This window comes from Phocoena phocoena, chromosome 3 (genome assembly GCF_963924675.1).
Source record: "Phocoena phocoena chromosome 3, mPhoPho1.1, whole genome shotgun sequence".
Taxonomy (NCBI): Eukaryota; Metazoa; Chordata; class Mammalia; order Artiodactyla; family Phocoenidae; genus Phocoena; species Phocoena phocoena.
The window spans coordinates 123,375,995-123,389,497 of record NC_089221.1 but is presented as its reverse complement, the minus strand read 5'-3'; the positions used below and the strand labels follow the sequence as shown (position 1 = coordinate 123,389,497).

General features: G+C 38.5%; 1 protein-coding gene across 3 annotated transcripts in view; it reads left to right on the top strand.

Moving 5' to 3' along the window:
- The first annotated feature begins 926 nt into the window (after positions 1-926).
- Positions 927-13,503, top strand: part of LARS1 (leucyl-tRNA synthetase 1) — a 66,866-nt gene continuing 54,289 nt past the window's right edge. Inside the window, exons 1-5 of one of the 3 annotated variants that reach the window (XM_065875632.1) lie at positions 927-1,070; positions 7,928-8,046; positions 9,858-9,945; positions 10,343-10,423; positions 12,567-12,704. In XM_065875632.1, the coding sequence (XP_065731704.1) occupies positions 1,065-1,070; positions 7,928-8,046; positions 9,858-9,945; positions 10,343-10,423; positions 12,567-12,704 (432 nt within the window). In that variant the 5' untranslated portion in view covers positions 927-1,064. Of the gene's footprint in view, positions 1,071-7,927; positions 8,047-9,857; positions 9,946-10,342; positions 10,424-12,566; positions 12,705-13,503 lie in introns of those variants that run through there. The other 2 variants (XM_065875633.1, XM_065875635.1) reach the window with 2 other exon arrangements.

Here is a 13,503-nt window from a genome sequence, read left to right as displayed (position 1 = left end):
TTTATTTTTGTTAAAATTTTTATTAAAAATTATTTTCCCTCTATTCCATTAGGAAGACACACTTCTGGGCTGGGCACACCTCCACCCCTCCAGGTGCTTTGTAGATCCTTAATGATTATTTATTGAATTAATAAAGGAATGCATGTGAGAGTAACTAATCTGACCACCAGAAAGTGAAAGTCTCGGATCAGCACTTTTCAATACATCTTTGTTTGATGATGGAAATGTTCTATATCCGCACTGTCCAGAGATATAGTAACAACTAGGCACGTGGACTTTCCAGCACATGAAAAGTGGCTAGTGCGATTGAAGAAATAAAATTTAAACTTTACTTAATTTTAATTAATTTAAATAGCCACAATGTGGCTAGTGACTAGTACTTCAGACAGCTCAGTCTTGGTTGGTGACACGGATGAAACAGTCTGAGCTTGGCACTGGGACCAGGTGGAAGGCTTCCAGCCTCTCCTTTAATAAAATGGAGATTGTTAATAAATGGCTACAAAATGTCTAAATTCTGGACTTTTGAATGCCACCGACAGTGATAAATATCTGTGCACAACGGCAACGCATAATTAGCACCTCAGTCACTGAGGACGAATACACCTTGCATCCTGACAAGACACCCAAACCAGCTCCATACGGTGAAAAGGTTGAACGTGGGCTATCCCCTCATCAGTCAGGGCGCACTCGCGGCAGTCTGCGACACCGAACTGCATCATGGGCTTTGTAGTTCAACATGCTCATGACGTCACTACCGGTTCCCCTCTGAGTGGCTTATCGGGTACACTTCCGTAGCCTGTTGTTCTCTGGGAAGTGTAGTCAATAGATGCCTGCAGGACGTGGGGTCTACGGGTCTGGGAACTACGATTCCCAGCAGGCTATGAGATGCCCCCGGAGGTACTTAATTAGTGAGCCCGAGATTGCCTCATCGGGTGTGAAGTGTGTGCTTTAGTGTCGTGGTAGGCCTGGCTTCGCAGAGAGGGAGGGGAAAGGTTGTAACCACTCCTTTGAGGGGGATCACCGAAGTCACCGTCGTGGGTTTGCACAGTCGGACGGGCGGCGCCATGGCGGTGAGTTTTGGCGGGAAGAGGGTCCGCTAGGCCAGGCCTTGGAACCCGGCTGGTTACCTGCATTCGCCAGAGTCTAGGGGCCCCATGTGGTAGCCACTGTCCTGAAGGGAAGAAATCCTTTTCTAAAGAATGGGGAGGCCTTGCCTCCCACGTTTAAGGCTTGGCTGTTGTGAGGATGTGCCTTTTCTTGCTAGCTGATGAGCGAGGCCCTGATATCTTTAACTTTGTAGACTACTTCATGTCACGTGTGTTATTTCACCAAAGTTTCTAAAAACTGATTTGGAGAAAGAGGAGTATGTGACATTGATTTCTCCTTTCAACAAAATTTTTTTGAGCGCCTCTTTGTAAAGTAGACAAACATTTACGTGTATGTGCGCTACATTCTAAAGTATGTGGTAAAATATGTCAGGTGCCGGTAGGTGCTGTAAACAAAAAAAACAGATCAGGAAGGGGTAGATCAAGAAAGGCTTTGCTGAGGTGGCATTGTGGCAGAAGGTAAGGGAGCAAGCCATGCAGCTATACGGAGGAAAAGATTTCCGGGCAGAGCCAACAGTGTGAGTGGAGTGAAAAACAAGGAGGGTTGTACGTGCAAAGGACTGTCATCCAGGGGGAGGTGATGATGATGATGACGTGTGTGTGTGTGTGTGTGTGTGTGTGTGTGTGTGTGTTGGGGGGTAGTGGTGGTGGTGGTTGATTGGTGGGTGGATGTAGGTCATATAAAGCCTTGTAGGTCCTGTTTGAAGAGTGTGTTCAAGAATGAATGGGAAGAGAGAGACTGGAGATAATGAGTATGAACAACTCTTCTGAAGAATTCTATAAAGGAGAGCAGAGGAATGGGGTAATAGATGAAGGTTAAAAGAAGTTTTTTTTGTTTGTTTGTTTTTGGTTTTTTTTTTAAGGACAGGAGAAATTATATAGTGGTTGTATGCTTATGGAAATTGTCCTGTAGAAAGGGAAAACTGATAGAGAAAAGTGATGTTCCTGTATAGAATAGAGGGGGTGAGATCAAATCTACTAAGAAGTAGAATTTTAATTCATTTGGTCCCATTCTGGAGCTCATTCTCTTAATTATTGTACTATTTGCAATTGTAAACTATGGGGAAATTTCCTTTGCAAGCACCTTCCTGTAATGAAAGTTTTCTAACTCTGGAAGAAACCTTACCAATAGTAAAGAATATAAGATAATAAACATGGAGTAGCATGGATATAAAATTAGTTTTTATATTATAATTGAATTTGTAAAGAGCAAGCAATGTAATTTCCTTCATATCATAGGAATTTTTATTTTATAGAGGTTTTTTAAACTTTTTTTTTTTTTGTGGCACGCGGACCTCTCACTGCTGTGGCCTCTTCCCGTTAAGGAGCACAGGCTCCGGACGCGCAGGCTCAGTGGCCATGGCTCACGGGTCCAGCCGCTCCGCAGCATGTGGGATCTTCCCGGACCGGGGCACGGACCCGTGTCCCCTGCATCGGCAGGTGGACTCTCAACCACTGCGCCACCAGGGAAGCCCGGTTTTGACAGTTTTAATACCTTTTAGTTACATGTCAGACTTAGAGCTGGGGATTTGTTGTAATAAAGATAATAGTCAACTTTAAATTTTTTGTTTTAAAATTTTTCATTTGGAAAATTTAAATAGTGAGCAAAGTAGAAATAATAGTGTTATGTACTTCCACGTGCCCATCACCCAACTTCAATAATTGGCAGTTCAGGGCCAATCTCGTTTCAGTCGTACCTTCCCCAGAACCTCCTCCTCCACCTGTCAGGATTCATTTTAAACAAACTCAAGGCGCTGTATCATTTCATCCATACATATTTCAGTAAGTTTTTAAAATATAATAAGATATTCTCTTAAAACATAACCACAATGCCATTTTGATATCTGATAAAAAGCACGTGATGTCTAGTTGTCTCTCTGTGATAATGGTTAGCATTATTGAGCATTTACCATGGGGCCGGCACTATGCTAAGTCCTTCATGCATATTATCTCTTAATCCTCATAATAATAGTACAAGGTAGATATAATTATTATTCTCATTTTATAGATAGAGAAATGGAGGCTTAAAGAGGTTAAGGATCTTGTCTAAGTTCTACAGCCAGTGGTGCTAGGATATGGCCAGAGTACTAAGAGAAAGCAGAAATAAAAGTCAGAAGATGAGGGTTTTTGTCCAGCCTGACCATTTGCTGGCATAATGATCTCTGAGCTTCAGATTCATCATCTTTGTTTTGTTTTGTTTTGTTTTGTTTTGCGGTACGCGGGCCTCTCACTGTTGTGGCTTCTCCCGTTGCGGAGCACAGGCTCCAGACGCGCAGGCTCAGCGGCCATGGCTCATGGGCCTAGCTGCTCCGCGGCATGTGGGATCTTCCCGGACCGGGACATGAACTCGTGTCCCCTGCATTGGCAGGCAGACTCTCAACCACTGCGCCACCAGGGAAGCCCCAGATTCATCATCTTTGAAATGGTAATCGCTGGTCTGCCCACTTCTTAGGGCGATTGTTGCCCACCTCTTAGGGTTGTTGTTAAGATCAAATAAGTTAGTGTGCATAAAAGTTTTAAGAACTGCAGAATACTATGAATATATGGAAAAGTTTATTATCTAGTTCACTGGTTCTTTACTGGGGGTGATTTTGTCCCCCAGAGAACATGTGGTCTGGAGACTCTGGATTATCACAACTGGGGGTATGCTACTGGCAGCTAGTGGGTAGAAGCCAGGGATGTTGCTAAACATCTTGCGGTGCCCATGACAGCCCCTGAAAACAAAGAATTATTTGGCCCCAAATGTCAGTAGGGCCAAAGTTTAGGAACTTTGCTCTTGTTAAATAACCTTTTAACTAGTTAAAATGATCAATTGTTGGGAATTTCCTGGCTGTCCAGTGGTTAGGACTCTGTGCTTTCACTGCTGAGGGCATGGGTTCGATCCCTGGTCGGGGAACTAATATTGCACAAATCAAGCAGTGCGGCCCAAAACAAAACAAAATGAAACAAAATGAGACAAAACAGCAAACCAATTGATTAGTTGAGCAACCAATGAAGAAATTGAGACTCAGATTGATCAAGTGACTTGCTCAAAGTTATACAACAAGTTGATGCTGGGGCCAATATCAGATTTCATTACAATTGACCTTTGAGTTTTGAGGAACAAGTTTTTCTGAGAAGCAGAGACGTCAAAGAAGAGCTTTTGTGCATTTAGCACGCTCAGTACAGTGAAAAGAAACACATAGTTCTAAGTAACTTGTGAAGACTGTTGCTTTCATGGTGGTTGATGTCATTTTTAAGCAAAAAATATTTGTCATGTAACTTCTGTGTCTGTTAGCATTGGATGTGGTGCTGAGGTGACTATAAATGTTCTAAAAGTTGCTGTCTGCCAGGAGTTTACAACCCAGTTGGGTAAATATGAGAGATGATTTGGTTGCATGCAGTGGAAGCCAACTCAAGTTGGTTAAAGGAAAGAGGAATTTACTAATGATACAGTGGGATTTCATATGACGCATGACCTTAGCATAGGAGGTACAACAAGGCTTCATGAGGCCTTAGATAATATTGCCTTTGTGGGCTGCTTCCTCTGTAAAAAAAAATATATTAGAAATTATCTTTGACAACTGTGTTGTATAAAGACAGATATATTAATATTGTATATTAAAGATTTTTCTTCTATCCAAAAGTTTAATTTTTTCTTCTGATTCTAAAAGATATTAAAATATTTTGTTGAGCCCCTAGAAGTATTGTGGGCCCTAGGCAGTGTGCCTGTTCCACCTACAGATTAAGTTGGCTATTAGGAGTTGTACAGGCTGTTTTAAGGGCCAGGTGGAAGTGACGTACTTTCTTCTGCTCAAAACTCCTTTGCCAGAACCTAGTCACATAGCTCCAATCTGAATTCTCCTGGAACCATGGAAGAGTATGCTTAACTGCCTTTGCTGCACTACCCTAAGTAAGGTTGGGCGTCTGTTGCTGAGGAAGAAAGGGAGGGAATGGATATCGCATAGGCAAACCGTCGTCTATGCCATAGCTTTTTTTCAAATGGTAGTTCTTGCATGTGAAAATTGAAAACAGGGGTCAGCGTGTATAGGAATAGAGAGACTTACTTATAACTTACAGGTTACTTGTTAAAAAGAGGATTTTGCAGTAAGAGGGGGCCAAGGAGCTGAGGGTCTAAGTGAAGTTGGTTGGTAGCAGGAATGGAAAAGAGTGAATAGATGGAGGGCCTTATTCTTTCTTGGAAAAGGAAATTCCTTATGCAGCCACATTTAGTTTTATAGAAATTCTTGGGAAAGAGTCCAAATTGCTTAGCAACTTGACTCAAATATGCAACCCAGTTCTTAGTCTTAGGTTATTTTGTTATGGCCATGGTATGCAAAAGCTGGCAGTGTTACTCATTTCTCTTTTTAAATCTTTAAATGTTCAACACATATTTGAGAGCTGCTACAAGCTTAGACATTGAGGATATAATGAGAAATGAGGCACAGTCCCCACTGTGAACAAACGTATAGTCCTATGGGGAAGATAGACTGATACTGATACTGCGTGATTAGTGCTATCATAGAGGTAATACTGGTACGTAGGAACATATTAAGAATGGTACCTGATACACTCTTGGGGAATCAAGGCAGGTGATCAGCTGGGACCTGAAGGATGAGGTAGCCAGGCAAAGAGATTGGTGGGGTATGAGGGCGGGGAGAATAGCTTAAACAAAGGCCCAGAGGGGAGAGAGGGAGCTTGGCACACTTGGGAAAGTGCAGGTGGCTTAATAGGCCTGGAGTGGTGGTGAGAGGGAAGAGGGAGCGGCCTGGCAAAGATGAGATAAGAAGGGCCTTGAGTGCCAGGTTTAAGAGTATGGACTTTATCCAGAGAGCAGTAGAGAACCTCTGAAGAGGAATTGACTTGATCAGATTTGTGTTTTTTTTTTTTTTTTTTTTTGTGGTACGCAGGCCTCTCACTGTTGTGGCCTCTCATGTTGCAGAGCACAGGGTCGCAGGCTCAGCGGCCATGGCTCACGGGCCCAGCCGCTCCGCGGCATGTGGGATCTTCCCGGACCGGGGCACGAACCCGCGTCCCCTGCATCGGCAGGCAGACTCTCAAGCACTGCGCCACCAGGGAAGCCCAGATTTGTGTTTTGATATAAGTTCTACTCACAGCAATTACGATCTGGTCAGGATTTATAGAAATAAAAAATTTACTTGTCATTTTTATTTTCCTTTGGTACTAGAGAAACTTATGTCCATGACTTTGAAAATGTGGAATTCTTTCTTATTTCCTCTCTGCCTTTGTGGCAGGGTTCTTTTAATCCATCATTGCACCTCCCCTTGTAAGCTGACATTTCATCTTTCTGTTGCTTGTCCTCTTCTATCTTAAACTTGCTTAAAAAAATAAAAAGGAATGGTAAACTTGATTTACTAATCAAATCCTTTGATTTAAAATAAAGAAAACTAAAGGAATTCCCTGGCGGTCCAGTGGTTAGGACTCTGCGATTTCAGTGGGGAAGGGTGGAGTTCAATCCCTGGTCAGGGAACTAAGATCCCACAAGCTGTATAGCATGGCCAAAAAAAAAAAGAAAGAAAGAAAGAAAAAAAATATAAAACTGAAAATAGTAAAACAGAGTTGACAACTCTATGGTAGATTTGTACTGAATCTTACCCAACTTTAGTACTCTTATTTTTATTACATAATACACAAGGTATATTTAAGATAGTTATTGAAGAAATAGTGGTAAGTTTAGGTTTTTTTTAATTGCACAGAAGTCCCGTTTGCATAGTACTTCAAATTTGTGTAACCATTTTTAAAAATAGCTGTCTAAAAATCCAGTATATCTGTGATATGAGTAGAAAGCATGTTTTAAATAGTTGGGTGGAAGGACAGAGGGAGACATGACATGACATGGCAAGGTCACTTGCCCTGTAGGTTGTAAAGGTATTCAGTATAAGTAGAACCAGGGTATTTTCTCGTTTGAAAATGCTGCAGAATCTGGAAATGTTAGCGTGTAAGAAGGGGAAGAAAATCTAATTTCGGTTCAGATAATTTTGTACAAGAAAATAAAATTCTAGAAACTAATATTAAGTTTTCAAAACAGAATTAGATTGTGTATGGTCCATTGGTATCCAGCTTTCCCAGTTGCCAGTTACATAAGTCCCATGTTCCACCTCGGCTGTAGCACACGTGCTTTTAGTAGCTGATTCTTTTTCACAGAGTCACATACTGAGAGGGAAGTTCTAATCCTTCTAATCCTTCCTTCCAGAGTTAGAGTGATCACGTATGTTTTTTCCTTTTATTTTCATCCAAGGGTGGCATAAGGGATGATGGGAATGTTGCCAGGTAGATCCAATATGCTGGAGGCATGTTTGCCATTCTGTTTCATTTTAATTTCATATTAATAGCCTGTTAACCATTTTGGAGAGAAGTTCTTCATCAGCTTCCTTGAAAAAAAGAACACGCAGATGACTAATCCTCTCTCAGCCTCTACCCATTAGGCCTCACCATCCTCCTTTGGTGGGCATAATTGCAGCTGGGCAAGCAGGCACTGCACCATCCTATGCTTTTCTAAGTATTCATCTATTTTAACTAAATAGGAACATTTGACAACGGTGTTATATTGTAGTATCTAATTAAAAACAAGTATTTCACAGCTTTTTTATATATTTAAGTAATTCTTTAGTCATCCCTTTGACGTCTGAAGTGGATAACCCTATCAGGTCATGATAGCCCTAATTTTTAGTCTTACTCATTTAAATTTAAAGATAACCATGGAAAAATTAATTGTCAATAAACAGCTCAGTTCTGTGTGAACCCAAATTTTTTTTTCTTTTTTTTAAAGCAAGTCTGCTGAAATATAGAGTGTATTATTCTATCTCTTTTGTGTCCAATAGGAAAGAAAAAGAACAACCAAAGTGGACTTCTTGAAGAAGATTGAGAAAGAAGTCCAAGAAAAATGGGATGCCAAGAAAGTGTTTGAGGTCAATGCATCTAATTTAGAGAAACAGACTAGGTGAGTAATAGTTTGTGAAACTCTACACCTTGTGTTTCCAGAACCATTGGCTGCAGAGACTGCTCTGTGGAAGGAATAAGGCAGATTGTATTTACAATGTCTGAAACAGGAGGTAACTTCCACTTTCTCTATTTCAAATTAGCATCCTCTTTCCTATGGAATCTTAAAGAATTTCTTCCTACGTAAAGGTTTTTTTAAAAACTAATATTTTTCATAGTTAGACAAAGGAAAATGTTTTGAAGTTTTATCTTTGCTGACTGATAATAGCAAGTCATTCTGTTACAGAGATTCATATTATAGTGATAATTATCTCCAAAGGCACAGATTATAAATTTTGAAGGATTTCTGTATTTAAAGATCTTATTTTATAAATCTGTATTGCCTTGATGTTAAGAATTGTTTATTAGAAGACAGACCATAGATAATATGATATTGGGGAAAAACAAAGTAACTGCTGCAACACAGTACCACAGTAAATATATGCATCAATTATAAGATGCGTCACAATTTCAGATACGTTGGACTGTAGAAAAATGTGCTTCTTAGAGTTGAGGAAATGCACTGACAACAATAGCAGTAATAGCTAATATTGAACAGGTATTGTTCAATATGCCAAGGCAATAGGAAATAGGCCATTTTTTAACATGCATATTCTCATTTAATGTTCTTAGTAACGCTTTAAGGTTACCAATATTTTAATTTTTGTTTTATTGATGAGTATACTGAGACACAGAGAGGTTAAGTAACCAGCTTAAGATTGCATGGCTAGGAATTGACAGGGCTTGGACTTCTTATCAGGACTTTCTGATTCCAAAGTCTATCCTTGCTACTAAGCTACACTCTAATGGAATTTTTTTTTTTTTTTAAAGAGAGGAAAAGAATTTGCTCTAATACAAAGTCTCTGGTGTTATACTTTAAACTATAATTTGAAGTTTCTGTTTGGTTCTAGAACTTTGGTCAAATCTAAGGTAATTTAAAGTAATCAAAAGTGAATTAGAAAGTGCTTTTGCTCAGTGAAAGAAAATGAACTGAAGAAACTTAGAAATATAACACTGAATGAAAAAAGCTCACGAGTGAAACTAAATGATGTATTGTTTAAAGGCATAGACTTATGTGCAAACTATTCAAAAACAAAGGAATGACAAAAGTAAATTTCAAGATAATGGTTCTGTCTGGTGGGAGGGTGGGGAGTAGCACACGGGTAGCTTCAGTGAGTTCATAAGTTGGATGGTGTGTTTACAGGTGGTCACTTATGAAGCACAGGTGTGCTTTATAACTTACATATGTCTGTTAGATACACTTGATTCATAGAAAAAAGGAGTATAACATAATACATTAAGCAGCTTTAAAAAGGTGCTTTTTAAGGGAACTTACCACATATCGTGTAATTTTGAGGATGTTTTATTTTACCTGAGAGGCTTTGAATTGCTTTATATATATCTAATGAAAGCATATCTCATTTAATCAGTAAAACAGTAAATTAATTCAGTCTCCCTATTAATTTTTTTTTTTTTAGTATATCATTTTTAACTCAGTATTTTAGCTTAAGTTAAACCTCCAATATTTGCTACAAGGATATTTAGTTCTTTAATAGCCACCTATAAATATCTTAGTTTTTCTAAATCAAAAACAAGTTTCAATTTTAGAGAGCTTTTAATTTCTGGATTTACAAATTTAATTTTCAGTGTCTGTTAAATAACTAAAATTTAAACAAGTTATTTATAGTAAGTGTCCCCATGACCCCACCCTTCATTGTAAAAGGAATTTAACATTTTCTTTTTTGTACTTTCTTTTTTACGATTGTTTTGCAGCAAGGACAAGTACTTTGTAACCTTCCCATATCCATATATGAATGGGCGCCTTCACTTGGGACATACATTTTCTTTATCCAAATGTGAGGTAAAGCTTCCTCTATGTTTAATATAATGGGATGGGAGGGTCTTTAATAAATACTATTTTAAAGAAAATAGCATCTATAGAATTTATTTCCTGTTAAGGGAACTTAGAATTCCTTAATTTTAAGCATGGTTTTTATGTTAAAGTAATTTAATTTTTCTATTTTCACATGCTGTATGTGTGTGTGTGCAGGGGTCTAGGTATGTATACATGTTCATAAGTAATTTCTAGGTTGGTGAAAAGACAGAAAAAAAAGGATAACTTTGGAATGACTATAAAATCTAACTGGTATTCTAAAGGAAGACGTGAAGAGGAAAACTCATGATCTTTGTGAAAAGTCAGAATTTTGTATTCATCTAGCATTTAAATTTGTAGTTTAAATTGAATTTTTTTTCTATAGTTTGCAGTAGGGTACCAGAGATTGAAAGGAAAAACTTGTCTATTTCCCTTTGGTTTACACTGTACTGGAATGCCTGTTAAGGTAAGATTGCTTTTGGGATTGCTTTGTACTCTTTTTAGCTTAGAGCAAATTAAGCTTAAGTTAAACCTCCAATTCAAGAGCTTGAAATAGGATTTTCCAATATGTACTTCTGTATTACATTAGAGTGTTTTTTGAAGTGAACTGAATTTATTATCATGAAAATTAATTTTTAGAAAACATTTGGAAAAGTGCTTTAAGGGCACACATTAAGGTCTAAGTGATTTCTAAGTAATGCTGATATCTTTTGATTCCTTATGTATTCATATTTCTGTTTTAGAATTAGATGATAACTACTAACAAGTAAAATGGGCAGTGTTTTGTGCATTCATGGCATATATAGACTGTTGGCATAAAATAATAAACAATTCTATCATATTTTGGTTATTTTTGCAAGTGTCTTAAATTTGTCATAAATTCATAATAAAAATAATTTTCAATAAACGATGGGCAAGAAAACTACAGTTGAAAGGATTCCCTAAATCCTTGGGACTTGGGAAATATATCTCATTTCTTTTTATTCTCCAGTCTTTTATTTTGAAAAATGTCCAACCTATAGGAAAGGTAAAACGATAATGCAGTGAGCACCCATGTACCCTTCACTTACAGTTACCAAGTATTAACATTTGCCACAGTTGCTCTAGTTCTGACTCTCAACATACAATACATGCACACTTTCTTCTCCCTTTTTCTATGAATTCATTGAAAGTAAGTTGGCAGACATCATGACATGTCACCCCTAAACACTTCAGCTTGTATCTGTTGAGAACAAGGGCATTCTTCTACATTGTCATAGTCCCATTATCCACTCCACGAAATTGAGCATTGATGTATCCTTTCTGGTGGTTTTTTCCTTTTTATTTTGTGGATCACACTTTGCATTTGGTTATCACCAGTACTACATTGATGAGGTTGGAACTTCCCACTGTATCACATCAAAAGTCATATAATGGCAACTTGTGTCATTTTAGTGATATTAAGTTAATAACTGCCAGATTTCCTCATTCTAAAGGTAACTTTTTCCTAATTAAAAACTAATCTGTGGGATGATACCTTAAGAGCCTCTGAATATTTCGTTACCCAGTAACTCAGTGGTTTTAGCATCCTTTCATTATCTTTGTCTTTCAGTTATTGAATTTGTGGTTGTAAAATGATGACTTTCTAGTTGTCTCATTCTTGTTAGCTGAAATTCTTCATAGACGTGTCCTCTCCCTTTTTTTTTTTTTTTTTTTTTTTTGCGGTACACGGGCCTCTCACTGTTGTGGCCTCTCCCGTTGCGGAGCACAGGCTCTGGACGCGCAGGCTCAGCGGCCATGGCTCACGGGCCTAGCCGCTCCACGGCATGTGGGATCTTCCCGGACCAGGGCACGAACCCGCATCCCCTGCATCGGCAGGTGGACTCCCAACCACTGCACCACCAGGGAAGCCCTCCCCTCCCGTTTTTGAAATTCACAATTCTATATTTGTATTTTTCTCGTAACTTCAACACTGTCTACTTGGTGTCATCTTTGTTTGTGACAGTGGACTCATGGTACAGCTGAAAAGAGCTGGGGTTGAAAGTGCAGGTTCATGTTGTAATTCTGCAGCTTACTAGCTTTATAACCTTGGATAAATCCCTTCATCTTTCAGTATTTGTATTCTAACTTAATGTCTGTCCTATCTACCTAAATTTCAGAGTCAGGTTTTTCTTTTAAATAAATCTATTTATTTATTTATTTATTTTTGGCTGTGTTGGGTCTTCATTGCTGTGCGCGAGCTTTCTCTAGTTGTGGCGAGCGGGGGCTGCTCTTCATTGTGGTGCACAGGCTTCTCATTGCAGTGACTTCTCGTTATGGAGCACGGGCTCTAGGCATGTGGGCTTCAGTAGTTGTGGGCACGCGGGCTTTAGTAGTTGTGACACGAGGGCTCTAGAGTGCAGGCTCAGTAGTTGTGGTGCACGGGCTTAGTTGCTCCGCGGCATGTGGGATCTTTCCGGACCAGAGCTCAAACCCATGTCTCTTGCACTGGCAGGAGGATTCTTAACCACTGCACCACCAGGGAAGCCCCAGAGTCAGTTTTAGTTGGCCATAGAAGCAACAACAAAACTCAAATTGTTTCCACCTTGAATTTTTAACTTTACCATCTCTAATGTCGTGTTTTTTTGTAGGCATGTGCTGATAAATTGAAAAGAGAAATAGAGCTTTATGGTTGCCCCCCTGATTTTCCAGATGAGGAAGAGGAAGAAGAAGAAATCAGTATTAAAACAGAAGATATAATAATTAAGGATAAAGCTAAAGGAAAAAAGGTTTGGTGGTTTGATCATACTTATTTTGGTTGAAGTTTTATATTTATATTTGTCTGATTTATATGTACATTCCCAGTACTAGCATAGTACCTGACACATAAAAAATACTCAGTAATTTTTAAAAAGTAATAAAGCAGAATTATCTTTCTCACTTTTTGATTGCCTTTTTTTCCCCTTTTTACTTTATTTTGACATAATTTTAGACTTACAGAAGAATTACAGGATTGTACAGGGTTCTCTTAGAATCTTAACCGAGTTACATCTTATATAACCATGGTACAGTTCTCAAAACTAAGAAACCAACATTGAACAATACTGTTTAAGAAACTACATACTTCATTTGGATTTAACAGTTTTTCCTTAATATCCTTATTCTGTTCCAAGATCCAGTCCAAAATCCCATTTTGCATTTCCTTCTCATGTCTCTTCTTCTGTCTTCCATGATCTTGGCACTTTTGAAGAGTACTGGTCAGATAACTTATAGAATGTCCCTCATTTTGGGTTTGTCTAATGCTTTCTCATGAGTAGATTGAGAGGTGATGTGTCTTCAGTGCATCATATCAGGGAGTATAAGATATTGATATATCTTATTACTGGTGCTGTTAACCTTGGTTATTTGGTTTGGGTGGTGTCTGTTAGGTCTTTCTCCTGTGAAGATTTTATTTTTCCCTTTGTAATTCATGTATGTTTTGAGAGAGATACTTTGAGGCTATGGAAATAATACCTTGTTTCTTTTTTTGTTTTTAAACTATTGCATTGTATACTTTATATTTTAAAGATTTTTATTTATTTTGGCTGC